The sequence below is a fragment of the Boleophthalmus pectinirostris genome, unplaced genomic scaffold, assembly GCF_026225935.1.
Source record: "Boleophthalmus pectinirostris isolate CB_2022bp ecotype Guang Dong unplaced genomic scaffold, ASM2622593v1 HiC_scaffold_9, whole genome shotgun sequence".
NCBI classification, from domain to species: Eukaryota; Metazoa; Chordata; class Actinopteri; order Gobiiformes; family Gobiidae; genus Boleophthalmus; species Boleophthalmus pectinirostris.
The window spans coordinates 13,397,600-13,418,046 of record NW_026571541.1 but is presented as its reverse complement, the minus strand read 5'-3'; the positions used below and the strand labels follow the sequence as shown (position 1 = coordinate 13,418,046).

The 20,447-nt window shown below is 37.4% G+C and overlaps 1 protein-coding gene across 1 annotated transcript; it reads left to right on the top strand.

The window, feature by feature from the left end:
- Positions 1–1,112: 1,112 nt before the first annotated feature.
- On the top strand, positions 1,113–19,844 carry mpzl3 (myelin protein zero-like 3). The gene is made up of 6 exons (XM_020926888.2): positions 1,113–1,332; positions 5,395–5,561; positions 15,804–16,017; positions 16,790–16,946; positions 18,462–18,531; positions 18,722–19,844. The coding sequence occupies exons 1-6, from the start codon at positions 1,263–1,265 to the stop codon at positions 18,806–18,808; spliced, it is 765 nt and encodes a 254-aa protein (XP_020782547.1). The 5' UTR covers positions 1,113–1,262; the 3' UTR covers positions 18,809–19,844.
- Positions 19,845–20,447: the final 603 nt, after the last annotated feature.

Genomic DNA, 20,447 nt, shown 5'->3' with positions numbered 1-20,447 from the left:
ATGTCATGAAGCGAGAGTTTTAATATTAGCAGCTTTTGTTCAGTAGAAATCATCCAAATGATTCTAGGGAAGGTGCATGGAGTTTAAAAACACAGTGGAGCACTTCCTGTATTACCAAATGACATCACACGTTTTCTGTTTGAGAGGAAAACTCTGCCTAAATATGCAGGATTTGTGTGTTAAATATGTGCAAATCAAACAAAAAACAACTCCAGGTCTGTGTGTGATGAGGAAACATTATAACATAGATCAGAATATAGTATAAATGGACCTTTTAAGAATTGAGATTTGTTTCTCCTATTATTTTACATAGCCTACTTCAGGGGTCTCCAACCTTTTTCCTCAGGTGACCTACCTTTACAAAACAAAAATTCCAGAAAGCTACTAATTTTAGTCGCAGAACATAAAGAATACACAAGAGCCATGGCAAGCCTTAGATGGGGTACAGTTAGATACACCATTATTTATTTGAGTGCACAAAGTCGGGCATCAAAATGATAGATTTACAATGATAGGCATTTAATTAATCAAATCTGAGTTATTCGGGAAAATGTGTAATTCAGAATTCCTTGGCGAGCTACTTGAAAGGGGGTGGAGAGCTACTTGTAGCTCCCGAGCAACAAGTTGGAGATCCCTGGCCTACTTCTATGTAAAATAACTACTAGGCTACAGTGAATAATAACACGTATTTTCTAGTTCAAAATGGTTAATTTAATAATAATAAATAAATATATACTACTTTTGAGTAAGCTTGTAATATCCATAATAAATGTACTTTTATGCCATTTATCTGTTTTCCATATAAAGGCAAATTTGAATGAGCAACAAGTAGTCTGTGAAAATAAAGTTGGAGCAAACTGACTGACTGATTCCAGCTTATAACACTAGTTATAGGTAGGCTATACAATATTCACAGCTACGTGCTAAAAACTGACATAAGTGGTTTGTTTTGTTTTCTTACAGACGCGCCTGCATATCTCAGTACAATGTAGCTGGAATATGACAATAAATACATACAAAATTAACGTTTGCTGCCCTTTTAATTTAATGTATTTCTTTGTGTTTGATCAGCTGTGCCATGTTTCCACGAACAGCTCCCACGGTCACTTCCTGATACACCTGTTTGTCAGGTAGCAGCGCCACAGCGGAGCACTGAGTCACAATGAGATAGGAGGAGAATGGACGGAAAAATTCCAACTCTTTGACGTCGTTTTTGGCCTTTTTTGCTATAACGTCACTGAACTGAGCTCTTTTCGCTTACAATGCGTCGACTGCTCCACGGGAATACGGCTCTGAACAAAGTTTTGCTCTTATACTTGACGGTCTCGTTCGGTAAGTACCAGGCCACACACACGGCTCGGGTTTCACGGTCTACACACATTTTGTACTTCTTAAGAATACCTAATTTAATCCACTTCATGTCATGATGTCTAAAAGGATCGAATTATTATCTCGTATTATGCGCAAATAAAGTAAACAACTGCGCATTGCTCTATCCACAACAGATCGTAAGCAAAGCAGACAGGTGCCATTTCTGTTTTGCAGTAATGGACATTCCCATAGCTTTGAATTGCTGTTGTGCTTTATGGCCTGAAGGTTTAAAACTAGCATCTGGGTCACCACTAAAACACGTTAAACAAACGGATTGCCCAAGGCCACTTTGTAAAAATAAGTTAACATTGCGTAGTTTTCGGTCACGTGAGTTGAACCAGAGTTGGAGAGCTTATAGATACTGCAGGTGCCAAAGGTACATAGTTCATATTAGTAATAACTTGGGTGGTTGCAGACAGCTGGTATGTTCTGGTATGCACGCCTGGATCTGACCAGTTCACGTGGCTGTAAAATAACATTATATATCAGAAACAGTATCTCTCCAAAATGCAGTTTTAGGGCTAGGGTAGTAGTAGTTGTTGAAATAATTGTAGTAGCACTTGCTAGTTGTTTTATTAGTAGCCCTGTAGTTGTAGCTGTTATCATACTATGAAAACACACCCTTTAACTGGTATATTACTTATTATTTAAAGGGCCCGTATTGCATTATTTTCTCAGCTATATTTATACTGTAATAGTGTTTCTTCATCACAAACATACCTGGCGTTGTGTTTTGTGTCATTAACACTTGTTTAATCCTGCATATTTATACAGAAAAGATTGTTCCACTTTGTAATGTCATGTGGTAGTACAAAAAGTGCTCCACTATGTTTTAAAACTTCATAAACCTTCACTAGAATCATTTGGGTAATTCATTCCTGGAATTGTCAATTTCTGCTGAACTAAAAGTAAAAGGAACTGTTCACTTCAAAACTTCCGCTACATGATGTCACAACGTTTAACTGACCATTTTGAGCTTTGGAGATGTAGACAGACTAATGAAGTGGGATCAAACAAAGCACAACACCATGATGTAACAACATTTTAACATGGTTAAAGATCACAAGAGTTAATTTGGGGTAATACAGGACCTTTAAACCCACCAGTTTCAGTGACACATAGTACAGAAGCCTTTATCATTATCATTTTATCCAGAGCAGTGTCTTTCAGGGTGCTGCAACTGTTGCATGTGTTGCAATTTAATGTTTAGTCCCCAGCCACATGAGGTAACACAGCAACAGAGTAGACCTACACTGTTTTGTTTTTTATTTGTTCAAATCTGGTTTTGTTCTGTAGGGACAGGTGCCATTGGACCACTAAAAGCCCAAATATTGGCCCGATATATCAGTTTTTATGTCTATGAACTGATATATTGGACCGATATTTGGACTTTTTAGCGTATTTACTATCGGTCTTAAATCTCCAGCACGGGCCAATATGTAGTTTTAGTCAGTCTGGTCAAGTTTTATATTAACACTTTAATACAAAGAGATAGCTGCACAAAACGTGACAACACTTAATGGTTTGTGGTTAGTTTGCAGTAAATTTAAATTACATAATTTGAGGAAAATCATCTAAATCAGCCCCACATATTGGCCTAACAATTTCGGCCATCGGTTGTTCTGTGTTCTAAACAATATCAGCATCGGCCATGACAAAACACGTATCGGTCGATCTCTACTAGAATTAATTACTTCATTTGCAGCTCATTTAATTTTCTGAAATGAAAAAGAATTCTGTGTTACAAAGTATAAGGAATCTTATCTTGGTGCCTTTAAGTTGATGTAAAGCATCTTCTTATTTCCACTTTAGATTGGACTGTAACATTTAATGGTCCTGAGAGTGAAGCAGTCTCTACCAGTCAGTCCAACACAGACAACTTTAAATGAACTGTCTGCCTCCTTGAGAAAAATGCACGCAGGGACCACTTTATTGCCTATTTTTGTAGTCCAGCTGCATATATTTCCACTACAGTTTGGTTAGTCCGATGCAAATGGAGTTATTATGCGCTGATTATGTAGTCCAATTCAGTTTGTGCCTGCAGGTCAACACTAGGATAAGCCATACACACTGCCTTCAATGTACACAAATATATGCAAAGGCAACCTTATTTTTATTGACACTGATCTTAATATCTACTCTATTATTAATAATGAAGAAGTCACCTGTCATTAAGTCTCCTGCCAATCTCAGGCTTAGAGAAAGACATGCTGTATTAGCAGATATTTACCCATAAGAAACATTAAGAGACAGATAAATAGTTGTAGCTGTGATGCAAAATAAAGTACATTTAAATGACTGATTCAGGCACCATTAAATATCCAAATATAACATGTACTTGCCTGATATGGCCTGAAACCATAAAACTGTACCTTGTTGGGGTGGTCCAACAAGTTTTCAATATTGACAAAAATGATATTAGTCCTATACTTTCTATATTTTCACATCTTAGTGGCAGCATTTGGACTAAATTATGATAATCCATAAATGTACAGAAGCATGGCTAGTAAGTGAACTGTTAAATTAACTGTACAAATGCAGAAATATCATTGTATACCCTCGTTTGCTAGTTTGGATACTGTGAATTTCAGTTTTTTCCTTTCAATTTTTTTTATATTTCATTATTGACAGTATTCAAATTCTGCATACCAAACAACAATATACAACAATGTCCCACTTCTAACTTTTTTGTGGACTTTTAAAATGATATTCTCTTCTGAATGCTTTGGGATTGGGAGTTTATTTTGATAGGAGATATAAAATGGGACTATAGCTTGTGTAAATGTCTTTATATTCTTCCTGGTGCAGACTCTCCCAGCCAGAATCATTTTATCATTCTATTTTCTATACCTTCTTGCAGGCTGCAGTCTCTCCTTCTCTCTCCATCTCTCCCTCTCTCTCTTTCCCCCTGTTTCTCGCCCTCTCTCTCCCTCCCTCTCTCTCGCTTTCATATTTGCTGTGGACATTGCACTCTCTTGATGTCAGATAGCGAGCACATTCACGAGACGCTCACAGAATCAGAAGTAGCGTGTGCGATGGTCGGGGGCACAGTGGCGCTGAAGGCATTTGACAGACACATAAGTAGCTATAGGCTGTCAGATACAGGAAGTGAGACTGGCACAGACCTCTGTTTGTGTGTCACTCAGAAGAACTGTGCTGACTCTGCCAGCGCGCGGGCTGAGCTGCGGGCACATCTCAACATGCCAGCGTTCACAGTTGCTCTGGGTCACAATAGAAAATAACATATATATTTATAGTTATGGTAATATCAGCAGAAGGGGTGATGAATAAAAAGAGTTGTGTCATAACGGGCCTGGTGTATTCATACAGTTGCTATTCTGTTGATTGTTTAATTAACTTTTATGGAAGGTAACCTTATATAAAGTAAAGTCTGAAAATAAGTCAGTGTATAATGTGTTTACCAGTATGATACCGAGTGAAGGTATTGCTGATACAGATAGCAAGGTGTGTGGAAAATATGTGTTGTATGTGCGTACAATGTACATATTTTTTCATATATTTTTATTCTTTTAGGGTGAGCAACTGACAAATCACTATCATTGGTTTGAAACAACTACATTTTGGTGACTGACGCTACTTCATTTTGACATCATTGGTGATGATGAATACTAAAGGGTTGTGTGTGTTTAGTGTTCCCATATCCCCATGCACATACGAATATTTAGAATTTAAGGAGAAAGTTACCCTCTAGTAAAGGGCTCTCAGACTCAGTTGGAGGAGGGGCAGTCTCAAACATGTGTGACTGAAACAAAAACATAACTCCAGGTATGTTTTTATGAGGTAACAGCATGGCTTAAAGAATCCATTTTATGTGATAGGTCCTTTTAAGTTTAGACATCTATACTACTCCGTTGCCCACTACTCTACATGGCCCTGTAAAATACAATATTGACATTTGTTCATAACATATTTTTTAATCTCATACACCTTTCGTTCTTAATGTATTTCATTTAATATATGAAGCGGTCTTTTATTTTCTCACCTTTGTCCTGTCTGTTGCAGTGCCCAGTTTGGTGTGGTCCATCACAGTGAGCAGCCCGGCAGAGCTCCATGCCTCTAAAGGGGATACAGTCACCCTCTCCTGCACCTTCACCTCCGACAGCCCCCCCACCAGCAGAATGTCTGTGGACTGGTCGTATAGGCCTCAGAGCGGAGGAGAACCGCGATCTGTGAGTACAACTGTGTCTTTTGTTTCAATTACATGACAAAAAAGGACAAATAAATGAAATGCAGTGAATAGTTTATCAAATAGTTGAGCTTAGACCTCAGTATCCAGTGAAGAGAGAGTATGACAGACTTGTATGAGGAATTGTATCACAAGAGAGGCTGAGGTGGCTGCTGGTTGTGCTGCTGCTGTGGAGAGCAGGATGTGGAACATAGATGAAAGAATGGAGGAGTACATTTATATGAATAGAGTGATAGATTGAGAGACAAAAGCAGGCTGTGACTGGCTGACAGTGACACAGACAGGTGATGGGAGTAGGAACAAGACATGAAATTATGTTGAAGGGCCCATATTACAATATTTTAATCTATGTTATTATGCTGTCCTAATCAAAAACATACCGGGAGTTGTGTTTTGTTTCATTTAGCACACAAATCTTGCATATTTAGGTTCTTCTCTCAAACAAGTGCTCTGCTGTGTTTTAAAACTTGACAGACCTTCACGAGAATCACTTAATATAATATAATTTCAGCCCTGAAATGGCCAATTTATACTGAACTAAAGGTAAACGGTAGCTGTTAACTTGAAAACCTCTGAGTATTTTGAGCTTGATATATAGACAGACTTGCAGCATTACTCAAACATGTGAATGAAACTAAACACAACTGCAGGTATGTTCTTCAGGAGGTAACAACATTCTAATATCAGCTCACAAGAGTCAGTTTAGCATAATATAGGACTTTTAAGCTTCAAACCCTTATTTATTGTTTGTCTTTTGGTATAAACTAGGTGTTATTGCAATCTTTGTGTCATTGTTTAACATGGATAAATAAAAGGCTGACTCTGTGTCAAGAAAGTCTTAAAGTCAAACTGCAAATCAATATATAGTATAATCACAGGAATATAAGTAGACTGTTAGCTGGAGCATCTCTCTCCACAAGATAAAAGCAATGAGGAAATAAAAAGAAACATTAATACTAGGCAGACCACGAAAGAATAAATCAGTTTGTATTTGGTTAGAAAGTGGACACTGCCTCCCAAATGTTCCTTTAAGCCCCTGTTTTATTATAAAATGTGTTAAAACCAAGTTAGATTTTATTTTTTTTAATATTTAATTCATATTTCCCCTCACTGAGACAGGGGCATGTTGTGTACCCAGCTGTTCCCCTGTCAGCAGAGGGTCTATATTTGGTCATGTTTAACTGTGGCTCACGACAGGCTTCAGAACAGAGTGAGCTGAAGAGTCTGCTCTAAGATTTCCATGTTTTTGTTGTTTTCCTGCTACAACATAAATCGCACAAACAACTCTGCTTTTATTTGTGGTTTATTTAGGTGGAAACCTTACCATAGAAATACTGCCTTTATATTAATAGCATTTATATATATATATAAAAGATTGTATGCCACTGTATGTTTATATTGTCTCATGTGAGTATCTTGTGGGTGTGTCGCTTATGTAATCTTATGTTACATTCTTTTGATTTTAGTCACCACAACTACAACTGATACTAAAAGTTTTTTGTTTTTTTCTGTAGTTTCCTTTTCAAAGTGTGTGATATTTAAATGCCATTTGGGCTGATCAAATTATATGTAAAAAGGAATGATAATAACTAACATTTTGGTCAGTGTATTTAAAGGTGCATTGCGTAACTTTTCTGGTGGAGATATTATTGCTTTGTCTGGAATGATTCACAGTATTGTATTAAACCTTTGTACTGTATCTTCATGGTGCCCAAACCAGACTAAGTTACAGGTCAGACCTGTGGAGAGGCAACCAAGCTCACAGTCAGAATGCTTAGGTGTTTTTGAGTTATAAAATCACCTGTAATTGAATAAATAAGGTAAGGTAAGAGCTGTTTAATGCCATACTGTGGAACATTCACAATGTTGTATCCATAGAAACAAGCAGGTGATGGACTCCCAACCAAAAGTTTTTACAGTGCACCTGTAAAAGTTGTCTAAAGTTGTCTGTGTACTCCCTCAGTCATCCAGGTAGGATTCATATACATCAGGATTCATAAGGCCGCTGATCTGACCAGAAATGAAGAAGCTGCTTAAAATTAAATTTTCTTTTGTTATTAAGGGATCTTATATTAGTTTTTTCTGATCTATCTTTTAATGTTTCCTCATCAAAAACATACCTGGATTGTGTTTTGTTTCATTTACACAGGTTTAACACACAAGCCCTGCTTATTTAGGTAGAGTCCTTCTCTCAGGAATACAGAAAGTGCTCCGCTGTGTTTTACTTTACATACACCTTCAATAGAATTATTTGGATAATTTCAGTCCTTACCTTCTACTAAAAGTAAAACCTTAGCCTGATTCATCAGCCGGTTTCACTTCAAAGAAACCGTCTGACCTCGCAGCATTAGAATTTGTTTGTTCGACAGTAGGTGGGTACTTTTTTATTTAACCAATCTCTGCTATTTGGTCATGTGTAATGTGCCGCTAATGGGGCTAACTGGTATATTAAGCTTTTCCCAAATCCCGTAGGAAGAAGGGCAATAACGTCTTTCCCCTTGATAAAATTCACCAAACATTCTCTTTGTTCCGGCTTTAAATCCTCGATCTCGGGAATCGTTGCCAATGCAGAATGAATGGCTCTTCACTGATTGGCTGGTGCCCGGACTCGCACTTGCAAACCATCTAGTGTATTCTGAATCCTGACCTAGTCGCTGGAGAGAAATGAAATGGAGTGGAGGCACTAGGTAGCATCAGCCTGGCTAGTAAAACGTAGCTGTTATCCTGAAAACAACCACTTCATGACATCACAGGGTGTAATAGAGCATTTGGAGCTTTGGAGATGTAGACAGACTAAGGCTTCCTCAAATGTGTGAATGAAACAAAAGACAATTTGGGTTTCTGATGAGGTAACAAATTGGTTTCTGATGAGGTAACAACATTATAACATGGCTTAAAGCTCACAAGAGTTAATCTTGCGTAATATAGGACCTTTAAACTGAAGTTATTAATTTATTACTACTTAGTATTGCTAGTAAATAGTAACGTAAAAATGAATTAGAATAATATGTAGTACTTCTTATTTAATCTGACAGTAAGTGCGTACCAATATCATGCCTAATGCCCTGTTATACTTGATTGCCTCTCTTAACTTTACTACTACGCACGCATTAACTAGCATCCATTTCTACTTTTATGTTCTCCATTGGCTTTCCCTGTCTTTGGTTTGGAGCTTTTAGAGACTTGACCAGAGCACCCACTCCTGGTCAGTTAGCCTAATGCCCTTTCCTCTGCGGCCATATGGTGGTCTTGTACTAAAATGTGAAATCGTATCCATGACTGCCCCCAACAGCACTCATCGACCCCAACCTTTTCAGCTCCTGGTTTGAGTTTCACTGACTGATTCCAACCAAGACCACCGCATAATTCAGACTCCTCCATCTCCTCTTGAACATATCCATCGGGCGGTTCTGTGTAATTGCATTTGGACCATAGGAATCCATAGTGTGGTGTAGCTTGCGAGCATTTCCCTTTAGAGGCACTCAGAGTTAAGTGGTGGCTAATGTTTTGTGGCTCCTCGCATTCTGGAGTGCTGTTGGGTTAGTCATTAAGACGGTCCAAAGTGTGTAGAAGAAGGAGAGAGGGAGGAGGAGAAAAGGTGGATGAAGAGAGGAGGAGGAAGACTGGAGGAAAGGAGGAAGAGGGTAAAGGAGGAGTGGAGGAAGGAGGAGGGGTGCAGGAGAGGAGGAAGAGAATATGAGAGGAGGAGTGAAGGAAGAGTGGAGGTGAGGAGTAATAGATTATGGGATCAGGAGGAAAAGACAAAACAAAGGGAGAAGAGGAGGAATAGTGAAGGAGGAAAAGACAGTCAGTATGGGAGGACGAGAGGGGAGGAAGAGTGGAGGAGAGGAAAAAGGGGATATGAGAGGAGGAGAGGGGCAGGAAAAGGTAGGCGATGAGAAGAAATGAGTGGAAGACATGAGGTGTAGGTGAAGAGGTAAGGAGAAGAAGGAAGAGGGTATGGGGGAGGATAGGGGGAGAGGAAGGAAGGAGAGAATGAGTGGAAGAGAGAGGCAGGAGAGGAGGGTGGAGTGGGTTGGACTCAGATAAGTCTGTGTGCACATGTGTGTCAGAGGTTGTTGGTTTAACGTCACAGAACCACAGGTATTACTAAAAAGGTGTGCCAACTGCAACTGACAGAAGAAACCTTCTTTGTTTAGTCCCAGATAAACAAGCCTGTTTATGTCTTAATACATGAGAAGACAAGCCTTGACTATTGTTTCTAATAATAAATTATACACTATGCACTACTTGTTTTAAATGCTTTTAAGGTAAGGCAGGCTACACATAATTTACCAGAGATTAGTAGTTCTCAGTTTTTCACTCAAGTTCTTCCAAAGTATTAATATTTTGCTTTCCAAGTACCACCAGATCTAAACCCGAACTTTACCAGGACTAACTTACATCTGAACCAGGTTGAAAATCAGACTAAACCAGTACTAATATGGGATCAAACCATAGTTCCAAATTGGTTATAGCTGAATGCATTTCGATTATAACGAATAAATAACTAGTTGGAAAAATAACTAGTTATTTATTCCAGTAAAATATAAGATTTAACGTATATTACAGACTCCCTATTTGTTTATAGAACTAACATTTTCCATAGACTTCTTATTATAGTTGCTTTATTTGTATTCAATTCCATTAGCAGCTTCGCTTCCTTTGGCTCCTGTGCTCCTGGCTGTATATCAATGGGAAAGACCATGAATTAACAGGTGGAAGGCGCTGTCAGAATATGAGATTGCAGCCAAAGCGTTATTGTGGATGTGTGGATCTGCTGCAATGCCTCAGTGGCTTGCATAATTACCTCCAGCGTCCACGTCCAAATGAATTTTAGAGCTTTTCAGAGATCGACAGACGAGAAGATGAGAGTGGGAGTCAAATGTCAGGGGCCCTCTCTGTGTAATTGCAAATTTTGGCAATTGAATGTTGAAGAACAAACATGAAAAGAACGTATTAGAATGGAGAGAAGACCTTCAAATTTAAAAGGATGATAGAAGTTGCATTTATTTAATCTTTTCTTATCTATACTTGTCCCAATTGTGCCCTTCAGCTTGGCTTTGTAATTTTAATGGGCATAGAAATCAACCAATGTTGTTCTAAACATTTTTATTCCAAATTAGAATAACACACCCAAAAAATACTTGCTTCAAGTTAGAGATCAACCAATATATATATATTTTTTCCATGTCTGATACAGAAACTATTTAGACCCCAGAGGAGCCAATCATCCATAAGATCTGTTGATATTTAGGGCCCATGTTTAGGGAATTACATTGTTTGAGTTTATTACAAGCTCATTCACCACCACATTTTACTACAAATTGGATAAGTGAGCAATGTAGTCAAGTTTTGCACATTGACAAAGAAATGTCAAAGAAAAGTGTTCAAATAAAGCTTCATTCATATTCTTTAGTCAGCAGGTTGGCAAACAAAATGTTGACCTCTTCAGATTTAAAGATCAAAAGCTGAGAATCTCTGAAAAGTGCATATATCGGCCCGATATATAAATCTCTCTCTACTTCAAATGCTGTTCTGTACCACTCATTTTATCAATAAAATCTTCGTTTTTTGCCTTTAAGCACACACCATTTTCATTGCCTATACTGTTAAAAATGTGAATAAAACTAAATATTTCTGTTCATTTTCTTTATAGTTTAGTAAATGGACACTGTAGTCCCGTTGAGCTACTAAGTAAATTCTCAAATAAGTGTGACACTCCATGGCCTCTTCCCATTCTCCTTAAGAAACCCCTTTAATAAAAGTGGAAAGATATTGGCTGAACCCAGTTGCTCCTGTTGAATCCTATTAACAGCTCTGGCAAATGAACAGATAATTAGCAACAGCCTTCAGTGTTTTCCTGGGCTGTGTTTGGCTGGACTGCTTAAAAAGTCCCAAGGAATTACTGCATCTCTAACATTAGTTTTTGGTGTCTGCGTTCTGTGATGTATTCTCTGACTCTTAGCCCCTCCATGTTGCCGCCTCAGCTCTGCCCACCCCTCAAATGTTCAACAGTGGATGAATAATGGTGTATTAGGAGATAGTTTTATCTTTGCCAGCCGACCCATGGCTCTGTTTGAAAAATGCTGCTCACTGCCCTGTGGTTATAAAGCCATAAAGCAGGCAGTGATTGTTAGAGTGATTCGGTGTTTGCCCTGTAGTTTATTGGGCGGCTGTTCGCAGATATGGATGTTGACATTGTACTCAGTGTGTAAAGCTTTAGGCAGTAAATAAGACAAGCGTTTTACATAATCTGCTTTAAAGTGGCCCCATGCACGTGTTGGAGTAAGGCTATAGAGTTTGTAATGGGGCATTTTATCGAGTTTCACTTTCACTTTCAGTCATTTCATTTAATCGTCAGTGATTAGTTTGGCTTTTTTATATTGCGAGGTCTGCAGCCAATTTTCTGCCAGCAAATGTTCAGAATGTCCAAATGTTCAAAAATACTGTTTATTTGTATTTGTAATAACATAAAATATTGTTTTTTTATGGAAAGTTGGCATTGATCATTATGAGGAAGTAGTATTTTTTCCTCACGCTGCGCAGTCTGACTTTGTAATATAAAAGCATAAAGTCCTGAGAATAAATTGTTGGTGAGTAGTGTGTCTCTGTATGAAAAACCTGGCAATATCGTTACACATTTATCTTTACACTTTTTATGACACATTTTATGATTTTGAGCACAAATCTGTGACTCAATGCAGTTGGTCATTGTTTAAAAAGTAACTGACGCTAACAACAATCAACAATGTCTCATTTAAAATATGGAAAATTATTAAAGATTGACTTGACAGAAGCCAACATTACACGCTAATCTTGAATTGCGTCAATCACAACAATCAAAACAATAGTAAACAGTCTCATTAAAGCTACCATTCTATACAGACAATTGAAGAGATTTAGACAAAACCCCTTGGACTTTTTGATGACTGCAAATGGAACAAGGATTGAAGATAGAAACCTGCTTCTGTCATTTTATTGAGTTCTTACATTCTCAAATGTGAATACAGGATGTCCGTACATACAAGCTGTGAAAACACCTAACATGATTTAAACCACCTTGACCAAAAGACCTCAATTAATTAAAATGAGCCAACACATTCCACATACACAAAATATGCAATAAATTACAAGAAAACTTAGAAGAAGTCTTTGATATATTTGAGGAATTGCCCAGTTTTATCAGTTTACAGTCTAAGGGTGGATACGGGTGGAGAGTTCATAGACTTGATTTAAATGGAAGTTTCATATTAAGCAAAATGGGTTAGTCATTTATCGTGAATGCACTTGAAAAACGTTGTGTTCCAGCAAAGAAACATCTGCAGTTTTTACCAGGAATCGATAAATCGTCCTTGCTGTGCTTTGAGACCATTGAGATCTTATCCGGCCAATACTGTAAGAGCCTCCTAATGTCTCGTGTTGCTCAAATGGCCCCGAGTGAGCTGCAGTTAAGAAGAAGCATGGCAGGACACAGACCTCCTTCATAAGAAACACCACCATTTAGACTTTAGACTTACTTTACTACAGAGCCTCAAAGATCTAATTTATTTATACTATTTAAAGGTATATTGTGTAACTTTCTGGTGCGCTGTCAGCTTGTTATTGCTTTGCCTGGAATGTTCCACAAGTATGGCACTGCACTTACCTATCTCCATGAAGAGAAACAAGTGATGCCTCCAGGTCAGGTCAGATTTGTGAAAAGGTGACCCTTGGTATTTTTGAGCACTGACTAATTACACAGAATGGCATTTTACCGGGGAACATTCAGGTCTAAGCAAAGTTACATAATGCACTTTTTAAATGCTGATTTTCTTCATCTTTTAACTGATACATTTTCTTCTTGAATGTCGACTTGGAGCTTATGTGATTCTGAACCATCAAAAGAAAAGTGAAATGTTTGTTGTGTCAATATTCCTGTCAGTGGGTTCTTCAGTGACTCATCTTTAGTAAAGCCATGATCGATCTACAGCTCTCGTATGTTTGCTGCTCGTCAAACCTCTATTTGTTCTTCATGTAGCTTCTGTTAGTTTTGCTGTTACTAGATAACAGAACTAACTAGTTAAATCATCAAAAATATCAGAATTCAAAATGTTCTTGCAATTTAATCCTGCTTCTCCGTCACCATAAATTTTTACCTACTTTTGTTTGGGATGTACCTGGACAGTGGCCAGCTTGGCACAGGGTTAACACAGCCTCATATAATTCACAATTAAATGTACATACACTTTACTGATACTTTGCAGCTGATGCATCAAAATCCCCTGGAAGTGTGATGCTAACTGTAGGCATTGCTCTGTCTGAAGCGAATCTGAGCTTTGTTTTAAGACAGTCTGACAACAAAGAACTGAACTACAGCAGATTGTGTGCTGATTTGTGCTGTTAAACAAGTTTCTCTCACATAAAATTACACTCACAAGATACCTAGCATTACTACTATTAGTTTTTCAGTTCTGACTCATCTTTTTTGTTCAACATCAAACACCTAAACAGAGCCATGAAGACTCGTCTTGATCACAGGCTCCTGAAAATGTGCTATTTAAATCTATTTTGTATTTTTTTCTTGAGATTTGAGAAAATCTTAAAAACTTTTTGGTAGTGTTTGCTTATGTATGCATTGTGTTTCCATAGCAACTTCTGAACATTCTGCCACATACATACATGCAGAACACCCCCAGCGTTACTTAACCCATGCATTTCTTTGGACTGGGTGAGTTTGAGATAATGAAGTACTGGACTTGTTCTTTGTACAATATTCAAAGGTTTTCCAAAGCCTCACAAGTATTTTTCTCAGTTTCCTTTTCTCAGACCATTTTCAGTTTTCTGCTCAGGTGAAATAACAAGTCACCGCTAAGTCATATTTGTCTGTGATATTGCTGAACTCGCTGCCCTTTTTGCTGTGGCTGACATTCTCTCTCAGGCAAAAATAAAAGGCCTTACATTTGAATGTTATGAATCTTATATAAGCTTTTGAGTGTGTGAATGCGTCACTCCGACTCTGCATAATTTACTACTCTGTGCCCTGACTCGAGACTTCATCACACCCTGTACCGATGAAGTGGGTCGTCTATATTACTGACCATTTTTTATTTTGTTCTGCTCTTTTAATGGGGAAGAACATTGCATCGTCTGGCTTTGTTTTTTTTTTCTATTTGTAAGAAACATGCGTCAATGCTGGCCTTGATGGGACATGCTGCCAACTACAAATAATGTTCAGAGGTTGGATGATGAGAGTACTGTACAATAAAATAACTATAAAAATAACATTTAAAAAAGGTTAAGTCAATAATTATCACTAACCAGCAGATATTGAGATGATATAATTTTCTCTAATTAAGTTTGATCTGACTGGAATTGAGGCAACATATTCTGTAACGCTTTCCACACGTCCTTCTATTTCTAAGGTCACCAAGGCACAAGTTATTACTTAATCTAGATTGGTCCAGGAAAAAAACTCATTGCACATGCTTGGGACTTAAGATTTCAGTTAACAGATTCATAGTCCAAATATCAAACAATGGACGCACTCATACCACTTCAAAATTAGGGCTAAATCTGGAATTAAACCTGGACTATATCAAGATTAAACCTGGAACTGGACCCAACCAAGTCTACAGCAGGACTGCACTAGAGTCAAACCATCAAACCAGATCTAGTTTGAATGCACCCAATGTATTCATACTTTGCAGTGACATCAAGCTGGGGGTGTTCTACATCTATCTCTATTTAGCAGACTCTTCCAACAGTTACCATGGTGACACAAAGCTTATATTAGTAAAAACTGCCAAAAATGTTGTAGTTTAAATGGATTTAAACTACACGTTTTCAGGAGGATATGATCAAAAGAAGCAATCATGATCCTGTTTAGGTGTTTTTCAAGGTCATTTTCAACAAAAAACTAAGAAACTGCTGGCTAATGCTCTCTTGCTTGTGACAGCAATTGTATGTGAGAGAAATTTGCTTAAGCACACAAATCTCACCTCACCTCATCTCACCTGTTGTAATTCCAACCAAGTCAGCTCTTTCTGGTCCGACTGTGTAAAAACAAAGCTCATCTAGTCTAACTTGAGTAACAGCGCTTCAGACAGAATAGTGCTTCCAGTTACCTTCACACGCCCGGGGAATGTTGATGACATCAGCTGCAAAGTATTAGTTAGACAAATGGAAATGTCAAACAAATTAATGGCATCATCTTTTAACACCATGTTCTTTGTCTCCACTGTAGGTTTTCCACTTCGCATCCCGAGCGTTCCCACCCATGGAGGGGCAGTTCACCGGTCGTATAAAGTGGCAGGGGAGCCCGGCGCGCGGTGATGCCTCCATCGCTCTCATTAACGCCACGCTCCAAGATAACGGGACTTATACGTGCACCGTCAGAAACCCCCCTGATGTACATGGCGCAGTCACGTCCCACTCTGTGCTCACAGTCACACTGAAAGGTACAGAAAACATACATACACTAGCAATCCATAGCCCTTTATCAGCACTCTATCAGTCAGCTGAATATAATTACTTTCACAGAAACCTTTGCACAATAGGTTCCAGTCTGTGTTGTCAAGATACTTCAGTTTCAATATTGAAGAAAATACTTGATACTCAATATTATGCAAAATTGACTATTGTGAAATTTTAGCCACGTTCTAATGCTGTTACCTCATCAAAAACATCCCTGGAATTATGTTGTTTCATTCACACTTTTGACTAGTCTGTCTATATCTCCAACTTGTGATGTCATCAAGAGGTAGTTTTCAAGTTAACAGTTTAGTTCAATAAAAATTGTCAATTCTAGGGCTGAAACCCAAATGACTCTAGTGAAGGTGTAGGGAGTTTAAAAACACACATGGAGCTCTTGCTGTATTGCCACATGACATCACAAGGTGAAAGGAGTGTTTTCTGTTTGAGAAATATGCAAGGTTTGTGTGTTAAATGTATGAATGTAACAAAACACAACTCCAGGTATGTTTGTGATGAGGCCATATGTATTTCAAACCAACATTTTATTGCTTTGTTCTTAACAGAACAAAGCAAAGAATTCATCCTCTAACTGTTATAGTGGTGAAACATTCTGGTAGTGTATCATTGCTACTTTGGGGGTTTCTCTTCAATTCCAGTCTTCTGTGAGTAATCATTTGAGACCGGTGCCCTATTGCTATGCAGAGCTGGTATAAGCTGTAGTCGACTTGTTAACATGTATCTGACTCTTCTCCACAGCTCAGAGCATTCGATTTTCTGACGTGACACTGTTGCTGGCTTTCATCCTCCTCCCCTCCGGTCTTCTCACCTTCTTTCTGATTGGTCGGATCCTCTGTCCCAAGAAGAAACACAGCCAATCAAAATCCTTCAGATCACCCATAGAGGTCACGGAGGGGTGAGTCGATTTATTCAACCAATCACAGCTCTCAAGTCTCCTGGGGCCAATCATTTTCACTGCAGGCTTTGACGCTATAAGATCAGACTTTATATTGCTAATTTAATGATGCTTAAGGCTAAATTAACATTTGATTTCTGTAGCTTGTTGTAAGCAGTCCTATTATTAAATTTGTTATTAAATTACCTCAGGGCCTTGTGGTTTGGAGGCATTCACAGGGTCTCAGCTGGGGGCAGAGATATTGGTGGAATGTTGATATTCAGATTTCTGAAGTGCTTAAAACCATATTCCTATTGAAATCGCAATTTGAAATGACAGACACTGTAATTTTTGACATAATATAATTTCCTCCACAAACCACAAAATGCCCTGTTTTATACTGTATAGAAACTGCTAACCCTGTAGTTATGATATATAATTCTGACATAAGTTTGTCACGTCATATTTCAGTCTTTGTGTTAAATCTTTAAAATATGAACTTCAACATAATCTGACTATTCAAATGTGAAACTGGAAATCTAATGGCAACTTTCATTGCTTGTCAGAAAAATCTCAATTACATTTTTAAATTGTTTAGCCCTAGTTTAAATGAGTGTGGTAATTACTTATTTTGTAAGAATTAGCCAACCTAATTTATCTTGCTTTAAAGATTAAACTCAAAGTAAAGAATAAACAAATAAATATTGATAAATCAAATCAATAAATGTAATCATCAGAGTGCAATGTTTGGGGAAAAAAATTAATGTAAAAAATTAACATGCCAAAACATCTAGTAATCGTTGATATTTTCTTGTGGGAGACTTAACCACTATAAACTACTAGTACTAAAATATACACAAAAAATTAAAACAGTGGAAAACATAGTTTAAAATCACATTGTTTCCTCATCAAAAATACATACAAAAATTCACACATATTTAACCCTATTTAACCCAAACCCTGCATATTTAGGCTGAGTTTTTCTCTCAAACAGTTGAGGTCTACCTTGTGATGCCTGTGATACAGAAGTGCTCCACTGTGTTTTTAAACTCTGTACACCATCAGTACATTCATTTGGATAATTTCAGCCCTGGACTTGCCCATGTCTACTGAACAAAAGTTAAAAGGTGGCTGTTGACTTGAAAATTACCACATGACATCACAAGGTGAAGCTGAGTATTTTGAGCTTAGGAGATGTAGATAGACTAATAATAAAGGATTACTCAAGCATTAATGAATGAAACAAAATGTAATTATGGGTATCTTTAGCTGAGGTATCATTATTTTAACATGGCTTAAATCTCACAAGTCAATTCTGCGTAATATTGGATCTTTAACTGAACACAAATCAAAGCCGTATTTTATAATTCTCATCAAGATGGGTACAAAAGACTTTCCTATTTTTGTACAGGCATATTTACCATAGTATCTGCTGTTTTCCATACTATTCCTTAATTTACATAATGTGTGAAAAGCATGTGTTTCCATGGTAATTGTGAGACATTATTCTAATTACTGATCTCTGCATTTATTTAGAGAGGAGTACCCCACGACCCCTGCAGGAGAGACAGTGCGGAAAGCCACGTGCTATGAGCTCTGCTTCATGGTACAGTTCAGTCCTCGTCATAAATAACTCACAAACTCTTGTCTGCAGATCCGTTTCACATGTTAAATTTTACATGTCCTGACCGCTGACAGCGGGACTCGAAAGTTTATGAAATATTGATCTTGCTAATGTAGTTTTTCTATGTCTGGGACTGTCTCTGTGTCTAACAGAACTTCATTGTTTTGTTTAGGACTCTGATCATGAAGAGGACTATTATTATAACTCAAAAAAGAGGCCGTCTACAATGGAGGAACAGTATGAAGAGTCCAAGTGCTAGAGAACCCTGCTGGTCAATGAGCGCAACTACATCTTCGGACCTTTAGACAATGAGACTTATTTGAAGGTGCACTATATCACTTTTCTAAAGAGATGTGAGTGCTTTGTCTGAAATGTTTCACAGTATGGCATTACACAAGAAAGTGACACCACCAGGCCAAGTTACAGGTCAGATTTATAGAGAACCATAATGCATTTTTTTCCCAGGGATTTTTAAGCAATAAACTCTCATTTAATTGGGGAAAAGCTAGATAAACTAGTTTGATGTTATGCTGTGGAGGATTTAAGCACAAGCAATTTCATCCCATTCCATGGAGACAGCTGAAAAGTTACACAGTGCACCTTTATATCTAATGCTGGAATCTTCCTTTGTCTTCCTCGCCAAAACAAAGCTAGCGATAGCATTTACATTTTTATAACCAAATGTCTTCCTGAAGGGTTGTTTATTTGCCTCTAGAGCATTTTAATTATGCATTTCCAGCTGTATTTAAAGATATGTTAATATTTTCCTCTGGGCAACAGGTCTTGACAAAACCAGTTTACTTTTTTGAAAAACATTATTCCCTATTATTTAAGGCACAGTAGGTATAATATTTTCATTTCTGCTACAAGCTTGTTTTTTCACTGACACTTTATGCATCTAGTACCAAATAAGCAGTAATATGTTTGAAATCTTGATAATTTACGTTGAACTGCATTTGAATGCCATATTGTGAAGGACTTTTTGTAATTTATTGCCATGGCTAAAGGCTGTATGAATTCTGTTAAGTAATGGTACATTTCTGTTGTACATCTTTTGTGAAGATATTATAAAATCTATAATTATTCAACTATTGACTACATACTTTGTAAATAGTTTTAGTATGCAGTTTTTCATACATTCATCATTTTAACCACTCATTTACAGTTTGTTGTGGGACATTGTATTATACAGCTGCAGCTCTGAGTGAGTTTTGGTTATGGTTGCACAGCTTGCTTTGCTAATTAAAATTTTAAGTTATGTTTTTGCCTAAATAAATACTTCATGACATACTGTACATGCTTTGCCCTTTGAGACTTGTTTGGGTGAATAGAAATGGCTGTCAAATATTTAAATGAAGGTCTATGTGGACTGCAAACCAACTTGGGTTATATATTTTATTTCAAGATTTATTTCAAGATTCAAGATTATTCTGGATAAAACAAATCATGACAAATGTTATGGTAAGGTGTTAGTGTTGTGAATTGTAAAATGTATAAAAACGAGAGGATTAGGGATGCCATTATCGAAATTGTGTGCTGCAATTTATAGGCGAGGCAAAGCCTCCTGAATAGCACAATTTATACACAAAGTAACTGAAAGTACTGTAAAGAATAGGAAAGATGTTAAAATTAAAATTAAAACACAAACAAACAACAAACAAAGCATAAGTTAACATGAAAAGAGAAGGGAGCAGAAGTGTCACAGTTATTCAAAATGTATTGACAATCTGAACCAAACAACCATGAAATCCTCAATTTTCTTTCATAACCATTCCTCTCTTTGACCAGTTTTATGAAATCAAACTGATGTGACTAAACGGCCAAATAAAAAAAAATATATATATATTTTCATAGCGTTTATTTGGGGTGCTGGTAGACTTGAAATGAAATTGAAATTT

What these genes read in the sequence shown, in the direction of transcription:
- mpzl3 (XM_020926888.2), top strand. Translation starts at nt 1,263, where the DNA reads ATGCGTCGACTGCTCCACGGGAATACGGCTCTGAACAAAGTTTTGCTC. An exon ending in GCTCACAGTCACACTGAAAG is followed by an intron (nt 16,018 to 16,789) that starts GTACAGAAAACA and finishes TCTTCTCCACAG; the next exon opens with CTCAGAGCATTCGATTTTCT. An exon ending in GCTATGAGCTCTGCTTCATG is followed by an intron (nt 18,532 to 18,721) that starts GTACAGTTCAGT and finishes TGTTTTGTTTAG; the next exon opens with GACTCTGATCATGAAGAGGA.